Here is a 12,934-nt window from a genome sequence, read left to right as displayed (position 1 = left end):
GTGGAGTTTGCATGTTCTCCCCGTGCCTGCGTGGGTTTTCTCCGGGCACTCCGGTTTCCTCCCACTGTGATTGGCTGGCAGCCGGTTCAGGGTGTACCCCGCCTCCTGCCCGATGATAGCTGGGATAGGTTTCAGCATGCCCGCGACCCTAGTGAGGAGAAGCGGCTCAGAAAATGGATGGATTCTCTTACATAAAAATTAACATTCAAAGAATAGCAAACCAACAGTAAGTGCTAGAACAAATGTTGTGCATTTTTTTTCACAAAGATCAATTCACTCAATTTTTTTTATAAATTGTATTGTTTGTCCTGCATGTCATTCCAAATTAGTCTTAGTCACTTTGCAGTTTTGGGACATTCACTCTGCTTTGTTGAAGGAGAGCTGGTGTATCTCCCAGTCACTTGCTAGCATAAGCTAAGCATTATCTGGTATCTTACTAAATATATAAGATGCTATGTTACTCTTCCTGGTAATTATTCCATAACCCTTTTAAAAGCGACAGGGATCACCGGTGACACTGCGGCGCATATGTATTTCAAATTACCGCAACTCCTCGCTACTTTGTGCAATTTTAATCATCCGAACTGCCCCTGAAAGCTGTGAAACTAATAAATATATCTATTATGGTGCTAAAAGGGTTACAACTTCCTCTGAGGTAAAAGAGCCTCTGATTCTCTTTGATGACTTATCAGTGTTATAAAACAGTTATGGCTGACAGCATCTCTCAGCAAACTGGAGATATAGGCTTGCTTTAAAATTTGTTGAACACATTAACTGCTTCCTATTCTTTTCTGATGAAAAAGACACGGGGGAAGTGCTACCAAGCAATCTGTATCATCTAGTGGTGAACGTTGCTATTCCAATTTAAAACTGATCGGGTATGGTAGAAGAAAGAAGTTTATGATTTTCCCCAAAAAGTTATTTTTTTCCAAATTATTTAAAGTCCCCCCCGAGTGTTGGCTGCCAGTTACCCGTTTCAGCAATTTATAGAGATAATCTTTCAGACTCACATTGCCTCTGTGTGGGATTTTAACCCATGCTGCCTGCTTGAATGGTAGACAAATGAAACATTGCACCATCGGTGTCTACTGGCATCGTATGCAATTTATAACATTTTTTAGGCATCAATTGCGTTTTATCCACGGCCAGGCTCAGTTTTACACCCCTCGAATAGCAGGGGTTTACTGTACTATACCAATGAAAAGCATTACGTCCTACTCTAATTCACTATCGAGCGTTATGGCACAGTCCCCAAATCAATAGCCTGTGGACATCACCCAAAACAAGAGTGGCACTGATTCTGTTCTCACAAAGAAAACCACTCCTTTTCTGCACTTTGCTGTGGTGGCCAAAGTAAAGATTGCTACTGTGGCTTGACCGTGGTTTCAGAGAGGTGTCTTCTGGCTCTGGGATTTGACTTTGCTTTGGTTTCATGGTGTAACCGGTGTGGACTCGGGACTTGTAAAAAGGAGTCCAGGCAACGCACTACAGTTGAAAAGAGTGGGCAGCCCCTGAATGAGCAGTAAGCCCAGCTGGAGAGAGGAGGACAGGAGGAGGTACCAGCTGTGGAGATGACAGATATAGATGGACAAGAGAACCAGGCCGACAACAAGCACAATGGAGCCGAGCGTGAGTGCAGTATCCAGAAAAGCTCGGGCACCCCGAGTCTGCGCCAAAACGAGCAACACGGCTCACTGTCCGTCGTGGAAGGCTTTGAGGAATTTGAAGAGTTTGTATTCGATTTCGACGACTACGACTTGCTCGAGTCGATCCACACTCAACTGGGATCTTCGGTCGATTCAATCCGTAAGTAGTTTTGTGGAGATTAGAGCTTGGACAAGAACTTTTGACAGTGGACAAAGTTGGTTTCAACCTTGTCACCATCACAACGTAACGTTTTTGCCAAGCCTTTAATTCTAATGAATGTGAGTTTCCACTGATTATATAGCGATCTTGATTAATGCTATGGGGCACATTCATGTCAAACAGTACTACATTGGTACATGGTATTGAACAAATTGGCAAGCCTCTCGACTGTGGATGTTGTCTTCTGTGTTTCCATTGATCCGGTGGCATCCATTTGGCTTTGGTCTTAGCCACAGCTGATGCGGAATGACATTACATTGACAATCAGTGTGTCCGGTTCTTCTATTTCCATTCACGTTTTTGTTTTGAATGATTTTAAGGCGATCAGCACATAAGTTACCTGCCGGTCAGAAAAGGGAATGATTTCCTTGTGAATTTTGTCATATGGACTTTTTCATCTTATCTTATAACATCATCTGAGCACAGCAAATGACAACAATAAGATTACATAAGAATTGGATTTTATCCACAAGGTGGTCCAGAATTCATACCTCACTTGTTAGTCTATACATCCATTTTCTATACTGCTTATTCTTACCAGGGATGCAGCATGGGTGAGCTTGTTAGCAGTGGCGGTTTCTGGCATGTGTATTATGTGTGGCCGCACAGCATAACAAGGTCATGGACAGGTTGTCAGAAGTTCCAAGAGGTTTTCGGTTTTACGACGGTAGCAACATACAATATTTTACAGAATATTTTTTCCAGCGCGACAAGAATGTACCATCACTTAGCACAGTTAGTGTTTTCATACTAATATTTAGTGTAATTATCACTTTAATACTACATTAGTATTTGTAAGTGAGAGTATGGCGCGTTCCAACATGCATTCGGGTTACGTTGCTGCCAGCAGTGAAAAATTTAATGTACATTCCAAGGCAAACTTGCCTGTTATTTAGAAAATAGCATAGATTTAACAGGCATGTGTCAGAAATGTAATTGATGGGGGCATTTAAACATTTAAAGAATGCCTTTGGTGTTTTCATAACATAATTCAGACTGTTAAAAAAATTCACGCTTTCATTTCCTAAAAAGAGATCAGTGTTAAGCTATTCATATTTGTACATGCAATTGTCATGTTCACCCTCAGTTTCTAATCATGTCCCCTGAAAGGAATTCCATGGTATGGATAATATGATTAGGGGATTTTAAAATTTTGATTACATTTCACCGTTGCGTATCAAGCTGCTCCAGCGGAAATTGTCCGTTACACAAGATGATCCTTGCTGAATGGTTTTCCATTTACACCTTTGTTGTGTTAGTTTGTTAGCAACAATGCTCATAGTTCAGTGTCACCCACTTTAAAATTAATCATTAAAAAAATAACAATATTAATATAATAATACAAATATACAGTAAATAATGTAGCAGAATGCAAATTCAGTTTTTCAGATTATTCAGACATGCAGAACAAGTTACATCTAATTTTGTTTTCCCTCTAGCGTTTCAAAGAGGTCATTATGAGCTGCAACATAACATGAGGCTCAACAAATTATAATGCACCAATTATATATTAGTGGATCTTTTTTTTTTTTTTAGCCAAAGAATAAATCAGCCTAGACAGGCTTGGTACCATTGCACAAAACACCTTAGAAAAACAAGGGGGAAATGAATGCAGGTCTATTGTGTTGTGTTGTGCTTATTGGTAATATTGTATATTTTGGGTCTTTGATCAGCCACAACAGATGATGTGTATTCCTAATATGAGTAATAACAAGTCCAAGCCTTATCACCAATCTATTTTTTTTCTAATTCCAATAACCCTATTTGCAAGATTATGTCTAATGAAAATATCTTGGTTTCCTGCAGGTCACAGATTTGAAGACAACCCCGGTGTGAGACGCCACTTAGTGAAGAAATCATCCCGATTTCAGGTTGGCCGTAACAGCAACAGTTCCACTCCACTGTCCAGCCTTAAGAAGAAGAAACGAGCATCGGACAAGAAGACTCACGAGGTTGTTGGCTTAGTCACCATCAGCTGAGATGACGTTCATTAAATAACATTTAATTTTGAATGAGAGTGTGAATGGTTGTTTGTTTATATGTGCCCTGCAATTGGCTGGCGACCAGTTCAGGGTGTACGCCACCTTTCGCCCAAAGATAGCTGGGATTGGCTGCTGGCAAGCTCGCGACTAGTGAGAATAAGCGGTATGGAAAATGGATGGATGGATGGATGGATGGATACTGGTATGGTAACACTGTGACGTGAGAGGAGCTCATCCGTAAGGACTTTGTCTTTTGAATTGGAGGGTCATGGTGTGAGTACCCATCTGAGATGTGTGTGTGTGTGTGGGTGGGGTGGGGGTATGTGCACGTGTGTCTGTGTGTGTGTAGATGTGTGTGTGTGAGGGGGGGGGGGGGTTTCAGGGGGGTTAGGGGTGGGACGACGACACTCGTCACAACATACTAATAATAATCATGATAATAATTGTTTTTATTTATAGGCTCCTTTCAAGCCACACAACATCACTTTACAAACATATTTAAAGGAAAAACAATAAAAATAGCAAAAGATAAAACATCAATTAAAATGGCAAATAATATGGGAAATGTTAAATCGGTAGTTCGGAATAGGTGTGTCTTGAGTTTGGTTTTGAAGAGGGTTAATGAGTCTTTGTTTTGGAGGTCAGGTGGTAGTGAGTTCCAAAGATGGGGGCCGGCTGAAGGCTCTGTCCACAACAGTGGACGGGCGGGCAGAAGGGACAGTGAGGTGGATGCAGGATGAAGGCCTGAGAGAGCGGGAGAGTATGGCAATGTGAAGGAGGTCAGCAAGATATGGCGAGGCAAGGTTATTGATGGGCTTGAAGATGCAGACCAGTATTTGATATTCTATGCAGAATTGGACAGGGAGCCAGGGCAGTTGTTTGAGGGCTGGAGTAATGTGGTGAGTAGAGGTGGTCCTTGTGATAATAAGGGCGACAGAGTTCTGGATAAGCTGTATATATTATATTTGGCCCTGCCCTTAGTAATGAGGTTAAATACCTTGGACATTTTATCACTAATGATCTTTCGGATGATAAAGATATATACAGATGATGTAAATTGTATGCACGAGCAAATATAATGTGGCGGAAAATTTGCATCTGCTCATTTCCTGTTAAGGTATACAAGGAATAATTGACAACCACTATAATTTAATTGGAATTATTATTTTTTTAATCCCAAAAATTCTTGAAAAAGCGTGGATATACCACCAATCAACGTTTTCCACGAAAAAGGTCCCCTCCCCCACATACGCACAAAAAAAATATATAAAAAAATTTAGAAGAAAATTTGGAAAAAAATCTTCAAATAGGTGAATCCGCAAGTGCCTAACCGCTACTATACAGGGGTCTACTGTATTCTGTATTCATGCTTTGCTTTACCTCCAGTTGTTTGTAGAGCTCAATGAGCTGATTGTGGAGAAGGACCATGAAATGCGTTGGAAGGAGCGTGCCCGCTGGATCAAGTTTGAGGAGGATGTCGAGGAGGAGACTGACCGCTGGGGCAAACCTCACGTGGCTTCGCTCTCTTTTCGCAGTTTACTGGAGCTTCGCCGCACAATCACGCATGGTAAAGGGACTCTTCGAGCATCCGGCAAAACAAGCCCTTATTGAATAATGTGTATTCAAAATCTATAAGGATTAGTAAAAACATATATACAGTAGAAGGAAAGAAATTAACTGCCAGGGCATTGAACGAGTGGTCAGAACCTCACAGTACTAAGCTTGGGGGTTCGAATCTGGGCTTCTTTCTGTGTGGACTTTGCATGTTCTCCCCATGCTTGCATAGATTTTCTCCAGGTATTCTGACTTCCTTCCACATTCCAAAAACATGCAAGTTACCTCCATTGAAGACTTTAGATCAGGCATCACCAAGCCTTTTGAAAGTGAGAGCTTTTTCATGGGTACTGATTGATGTGAATAGCTACCACTTTGCATAGGTTAGTGATAGACTACAACATGACTGACTTCTACAAGTACAACACAACCATCCCAAACCAAGTTCCCTTGTATGTCATATCTGACACTGATCTTTCCCAGGGGCCATCCTTCTGGACCTGGAGCAGAACTCTCTACCGGGAATCGCCCATTTGGTGGTGGAGACAATGATCATCTCTGATCAGATTAGAGCGGAAGACAGATCCTGCGTTCTCAGGGCCTTGCTGCTCAAACACAGGTCTGTTACAAAGCATATTCTTCCTTGGATTCTATTCAGACAGTATTTGTGTTTTGATCTGCATGGGAATTGATAAAAGTATGATTTTTAGCCTCTATGAGTGAAAATGCTTTTTGAATACACCTGTAAACTGTTTTTAAATGTGGAAAGAAAAAATGCATACTATGCCAGTGTGATTTTATTGTTGATGATTTTAACAGCAGACTTCGGGCAAGCCTTGACATTGTTGCCCCTCTAAAAACAAAAAATACTTCAACAACAACTAAATCCCCGTGGATAACGGATGTGGTCAAAAAGATGAAAAGATGTAAGGCGGTAGACATAAAATGGAGAAAAAATAAGACTGCGAATAACCATGCAATATTCTATGAACAACTGAAACTTTACAACAAAACTGTAAAAGATGTCAGAAATAGATATTTCTCCACTATTATCTCAAACATCAATAACCCCAAAGTTTTTTTCTCCACTATAAATCATTCATTTAATCATGATTTTAACAGCTTCCCTTTAACTCCATCTGATTCTCTCTGTGTGGATTTTGCAGCCCATTTCAGAGGAAAGATTGACACTATCAGATGCAACATTTTATCCAATCATAACATGGTTTTAAAAATATCTGATTGCCTGTCTTTACCTGAGGAAACACAGTTTTGTCCTGATTGTTGCTGAGATGCTTGACAAAGTTCTCTCCACAGTGAAGCCCAACCAATTCCAACATCAATTTTGAAAACATTTTATGTTTTTTTTTTTTTTTTTTTTTTTTAGAGAACATCTTTTAAAAATTGCAAATTTCTCTCTTCAGAAGGGAAACTTCCTTGCGGCCTTCAAAGCAGCAGTGGTAAGGCCCCTGCAGAAGATGAGCAATTTCGATTTTAATGATTTTAACAACGGCCAACCTGTATCAAACTTAGAATTTTTCAGCTAAATTTTAGAAAAAAACTTTTTATTCAACTCACTGACTTTTTAGCAAATTTTAATGTTATTGAAAAGTATTAGTCTGGTTTTAGGATGAATGACAACACTAAGACGGCAATCCTCAAAATTTTAAATGATTTTAGAGTGCTGATGACTGTAAATTAACTGTGTTGTTTCTGATGGATCTTAGCACTGACTTTGACACAGTATACCACACTGTTCTTTTAAACAGACTTAGACACCTGACACCCAAACAAATATGAGCGTTCATACAAAAAATGTCATACCGGATCGGTTGTAGCCTGGATTAACAACATTCGCCACCGGCACCGTTAACCTACAGGACACCGATGGAAATTCAGCTAATGTGGGTCGAAGACGATAGGTGGATAGCGGGTTCTTAGGCAAAAAGAGAAGGCGAAAGCACAGAGCCTAGAACTGAATGTGGGAACCTTGAATGTTGGGATTATGACAGGAAAAGCTTTAGAGTTGGTTGAAATGATGATTAGGAGAAAGGTCGACATATTGTGTGTCCAGGAGAGCAGGTGGAAAGGCAGTACGGTTTTAAGTTAAGGGGTAGGGTTAAAATTATTTTACCATTGGTGGAGATGGGAAGATGGGGTTATTTTAAAGGAAGAGTTGGCTAACAATGTCTTGGAGGTGAAAAGAGTATCAGATCAAGTGAAATTGAGGGTGTTATGTATAATGTGATTAGTGGCTATACCCCACAGGTAGGATGTGACATAGAGGTGAAAGAGAAATTCTGGAAGGAGATAGACGACGATGTTCTGAGCATCCCAGACAAGGAGAGAGTCGTGATTGCTGCAGATTGTAATGGACATCTTGGTGAAGGAAAATCGGGGTGACGAAGAAGTTATGGGTAAGTAGGGGCATCCAGGAAAGGAATTTGAAGGGATAGATGGTGGTAGACTTCGCAAAAAGGATGGAAATGGCTGTATGGATCACTTTCTTCCAAAAAAGGCAGGAACATAGGGTGACCCACAAGAGCGGAGGTAGAAGCACACAGGTTGATTACATCTTGTGCAGATGAAAAGTATGCTGGTGCCTATTTTTAAGAGCAAGGGTGATGTGCAGAGCCATGGCAAGTATAAATGTTTAAAGTTGACGAGCCACACAATTAACTTATGGGAAAGAATAGTGGAGGCTAGACTCAGAGCAGAAGTAAGTTTTTGCAAGCAACAGTATGGTTTCATGCCGAGGAAGAGTACCACAGATGCGTTATTTGCCTTGAGGGTGTTGATGGAGGAATACAGAGAAGGTCAGGAGGAGCAGAAGTATAGAGTGGCAGAGAAGTATGTTAGAATAGTAGAGTACATGTATGAGGGCAGCAGAACAGTGGTGAGGTGTACTGTAGTTGTGACAGAGGAGTTTAAGGTAGATGTGGGATTGCATCAAGGATCAGCCCTGAGCCCCTTCCTGTTTGCAGTGGTGATGGATTGACTGACAGATGAGGTTAGACTGAAGAGACAACAGGAAGTCTGTCTCCTGTCCTCTCTTGACTTTATGTGTAGTCTGTTAAGATTATGGAGACACCGTCCGACACACGCCCCATGTGTGTCCTTGTTTTCATGTGGTTGACTAACTCAACATTAGCCGTTAACTTGAAGAAACAGCTACCAGTGAAACCTATCCCTGCGAGGATGTCAGGATAAACCATCAGAATCACTCAAGAGTATCCATCCATCCATCCATTATCTGAGCCGCTTATCCTCACAAGGGTCGTGGTAGCGCTGGAGCCTATCCCAGCTATCATCGGGCAGGAGGCGGGGTACACCCTGAAATGGTTACCAGCCAATCGCAGGGCACATATAAACAAACAAGCATTCGCACTCACATTCACACCTACGGGTTCCATTGGCTCCACATGTGTTTCAGGATCAATTTTATGGTTATTTTGCTGGTTTTTAAGTTTCTTAATGGTCTTGGGCCTTCTTATCTCTTAGAGCTGCTTTTACCCTATATACCCTCGCGGGCCCTGAGGTCGTCTGGCTCCGGCCTTTTAGTTATTCCAAAAGTCAGGACTGAGACTCACGGTGAGGTGTCATTCGAATTTTACGGCCCCCATTTGTGGAACAGCCTGCCGGAGCACCTCAGGGCTGCAGAGAACATTCAAGTTTTTAAGAAAGGCTCAAGACCAACCTTAACTTGGCTTTTAACTAATATTTAATTTTCCTTTTAACGTACTTTGAACTGTTTTATCCTTTTGATTTTATTTTATTTTCAATGTTTTATTACTCTTTCCTACAGTCCTGTTTTTACTGAACGCTGGGTTTTATGCAGATTATTATTTTTTTAAATAGTATCTTTCAGTGTTTCCTCAGAGGGAGCCCTCTGCAATTGAAGCTGTAATTGATTGGCATGGTCCTGCCTCTTGGGGTCCTCGGTCACCATTTGTGGCACACCCCATGTCCCTACGCCAGGGCTTAATACTGGTACCATGTGGCCACGATCTGCTGTCTGAGATGGCATTTCCAACTTGATTTATCTATACCCAGCCATAGGTCATTACATTATTATTTTCTTACTTTTTTTAACTGTGTGTGTGTGTGTGTGTGTGTGTGTGTGTGTGTGCATTTGTGTGTGTGTGTGTGTGTCTGTGAGTGTGTGTGCGTGCGTGTGTGTGCGTGTGTGCGCATCTCCGGGATGTATCTGTGTGGATGAGTGGTGGTTGGGGATTGATTTTAACAATGTAAAGCACTTTGAGATGCAAATCATTGTATGAAAGTTGCTCTGTAAAATAAAGTTTGATTTGACTGATTTGATGTGATAAATCACAAACAATAGCAGACCATCTCGAAGTCACATTAGTTAGCTCTTGAGACTTGATGCTAGGTGCTCATTTTTTCCCAAGACTTAAGGGAGAATGGACTGTAAACTTGTTACAATAAGACTGCTTTTAATCACAAAGTGTCTGAAATTACCCCTAGAATCAATGTTTATTATCAAGTGTGTTGGTTTTGGCTATGTTAATGACACATTTAACAACTTTCCGACATAAGGAATCAGTGTGCGGTGGGAAGACAATGGGACTGGAGATTATGTCTGTGAATAGTCCAATAATAATTCCCACCCGCATTGTTCATCTGTGTTGTTACCGCCTTGGCCAGAAGCTTTAGTTGGATCTCAAACTTCTTAATTTCAAACAAAAGTTTGGATGAGGGGGAAACCTTTTTTCTTTTTTTTTTTCTTTAAATCCAGTCCCTTTAAAGGTAGGGATTTGGATATGTGTTAACATATGTATAGCGACGTATGAGATGAGCCGAACTCCCTCTTCCGTATTCTTTTGGTTTTGGTGTTACAAAAAGGCTGACACAGGGAACCCGCACTGGGAATTTCCAGAATGTTAGCTTTAGCAAGACTTGGCTCATCATCTGAACTTTCCTGTGGTTGACAAGGCCACAGATGTTCAAGCTGTACTGTGGTTGTGCCCGGCTTGAAAAGCAACACCATTATCGATGGTGCTTGGTGTAAGCCAGCCTTGGTCCTTGTTCTACAGCATTGCAATACTCTACAATCCAATATGCACAAATATACCTTTAAATGCATTAGTTGTGGCAGCACAAGATCAGTATTTCTACAGGGTATACCCCAAAAATGTACTACTCATTCTTTGAATGGTCACTATTTGTGTTTCATTTTTAATTTGGTGTTTAGTCACGTAGCTACAAGTCTAATGGGAAGAATGAAAATAACATTACATTTAAGATAATTTAATGGCATATAAGAAAACATTTGTCTTCTCCCCATTGTCTAGTGTCCTCATTCCTGTGTGTTCACACTAATGGCTTCCACCATTAACAGACACAGGTGATAACAAGGACCAATGCCTTCGACAATGTTGCGGAACATTTCATTTGGAATTGCGAGACATTGTCTTCCAGTATAATTTTTCGACTCACAGACTGCAATCCATCAGCATGAGGTCTAGGGCAACATGCAAAGGAATTCAACATGACCTTTTCTTCTAAATTGTCTTCCATGACATAAAATACTTCCAATAGCTTTTTTATTACACATTTTATTTCTTCAAAATGTAATTGTATGTTTGCCATTATTTAGTACTGTTTGCATCTGAAACAAAAAACAAAAATATATGAGTAATGGCCAGTAAAATAGTAAGTAGGCATGGGCCCGTATCAGATTCTAAAGGGATCATAAACTTGAGCAAAACTATTGCGGTTTCACTGTATCATGGTACTGCAATTATAGCGCTAAGATGTATTATATGAAACGTTTGGGTAAATAAGAAAAACCTTTTTCCATTGAATGCAATCTGTTTTATTTTTAAACAACATAGAATATTTGGTACATTAGTAAACATACATGTTTTTTTTTCTAAATAAAATCATAATGTAGTACAACCAGTAAAAGTACATATTTCTCTGAAAATGGGTAGCTACCTCTCTGCTCTTCGCTTTGAGAAGTAACGTCAGAGCGGAAATGCGTGGGTTTACAGTATTTATTTCACCAATTGCTAACTCCACAGTTGGTTATAAAAGTTCATTTCAAGACAATGTTACAGTTATATATTAACGTTACCTTAAATTTGTCGCAGAGTGGCGGGTGTTGTCCTCTCATAAATGGGATATAGTATTGGAAGTATTGCCTTCTATAGCAGCCACTCTTCGTAGGCCCATTTTGCATATCCTTCCTCTACCAAGCTACGGTACCTGAAAAATTGACTGTTGTAGTGGTTTTGAAACAGTGACTTTTTAATACCTTGAAATCAATAATTAGCCCATGCCTGAGTGAGTACACCCTGTATATACAGTACATGTAGTTTACACCCAAGTAAGGACACTCCCATCGGCTGTCCACAATAACTTCAATGATTTTATGAATTGTTAGCTAAAATGACACCTCAAAAGACATCAATTGACAAATACAAATTTGTTTATGGCAAATCATGACAGCATTACAACAGCACTGCTTTTCAGTGTTCATTTGACAATGTCTACGAGTAATAATATTTTCTTCTTTGATTGAGTACAAATGTGTTAAGTAATGATATAACTGTCCACGGTTTGGTGTTGCACAAACTATGTTCCAATTACAGTTACAGTCATTATGGGACAACCCCTTCACTCCACTGCACACATGGAGTATATTTTTCACTCATCAAGACATTCTTTGAAACATCAATATATTTTAGTCTACCTTTATACATGCAATGTGAATGATTTAGGGCTGTCTATACGTGTATATACAGTATATTTATTTTATGTTCAATAATATACAATGCTTAACAATAGTATGAGACCACAACCCAGTGTAATGGAAATTTGAAAGAAGGATTTGTGCCCGGCACCAGTTTGAATGAGCAACACCACATTTGTTGTCAACTGTATGTCTATCATAACAAGACGCATGAAAAAGTCTCAAAGACCCATGACCTAAATTAAACAGGAATTCTGCCACATTGGTTTGAAGCAGCAATTTTGGGTGAATTCCAAGGGTCATACTTAGTGAATCCCTACCACAGAATTTGCCGAAATGAGCCCCAAGAAATCAAGCAGATATTCTAGAGAGATGGGCATCACTAAACTCCAAATGTTTGATGATAATCTTCACGGATTTGCCCTATAAACATGGGGCCTGTTAATCGCTGCTTTCGTCTTTAGTTATTATTGCTATCCAGGCATTTTTTTAAGGTACTGTCCTCCAAAAAAATAAATCATGTCATTGCTTCTTGATGAAAACGCCATGTAAAAGGTATTTACTTGTACTCCTGAAAAAAAAAAAAATAAAGTTTTTGTGTTTGAATGGTAAGCTTGATTTTGGCTTTAGCCAGTTAGTCAGTGAACTGGTTAAAATGTGTCCACAATAAGGTGAATTCCGCTTGAAATTTCTCATTCTCGTTCAAAATTGTCCTTATTAAATCACTTGCTGAAGGGTCTCGTCTTGTTTGAGGATATAAGAGGTGGTCTAATACATTTGTTTAGCACTGTACATATGTGGCTGTAATGTAATCAAT

The 12,934-nt window shown here is 40.0% G+C and overlaps 1 protein-coding gene across 1 annotated transcript in view; it reads left to right on the top strand.

Annotated features, from left to right (window-relative positions):
* slc4a3 (solute carrier family 4 member 3) overlaps positions 1–12,934 on the top strand; it is a 55,941-nt gene that overhangs the window by 25,512 nt on the left and 17,495 nt on the right. The window contains exons 7-9 of the mRNA XM_061691285.1: positions 3,673–3,818; positions 5,235–5,415; positions 5,886–6,021. Of these exons, the coding sequence (XP_061547269.1) occupies positions 3,673–3,818; positions 5,235–5,415; positions 5,886–6,021 (463 nt within the window). The remainder of the gene's footprint in view (positions 1–3,672; positions 3,819–5,234; positions 5,416–5,885; positions 6,022–12,934) is intronic.

Source organism: Phycodurus eques, chromosome 12, assembly GCF_024500275.1.
Source record: "Phycodurus eques isolate BA_2022a chromosome 12, UOR_Pequ_1.1, whole genome shotgun sequence".
NCBI lineage: Eukaryota > Metazoa > Chordata > Actinopteri > Syngnathiformes > Syngnathidae > Phycodurus > Phycodurus eques.
Note: the sequence above shows the minus strand (reverse complement) of the source record. Positions and strands in the feature narration are given on the sequence as shown.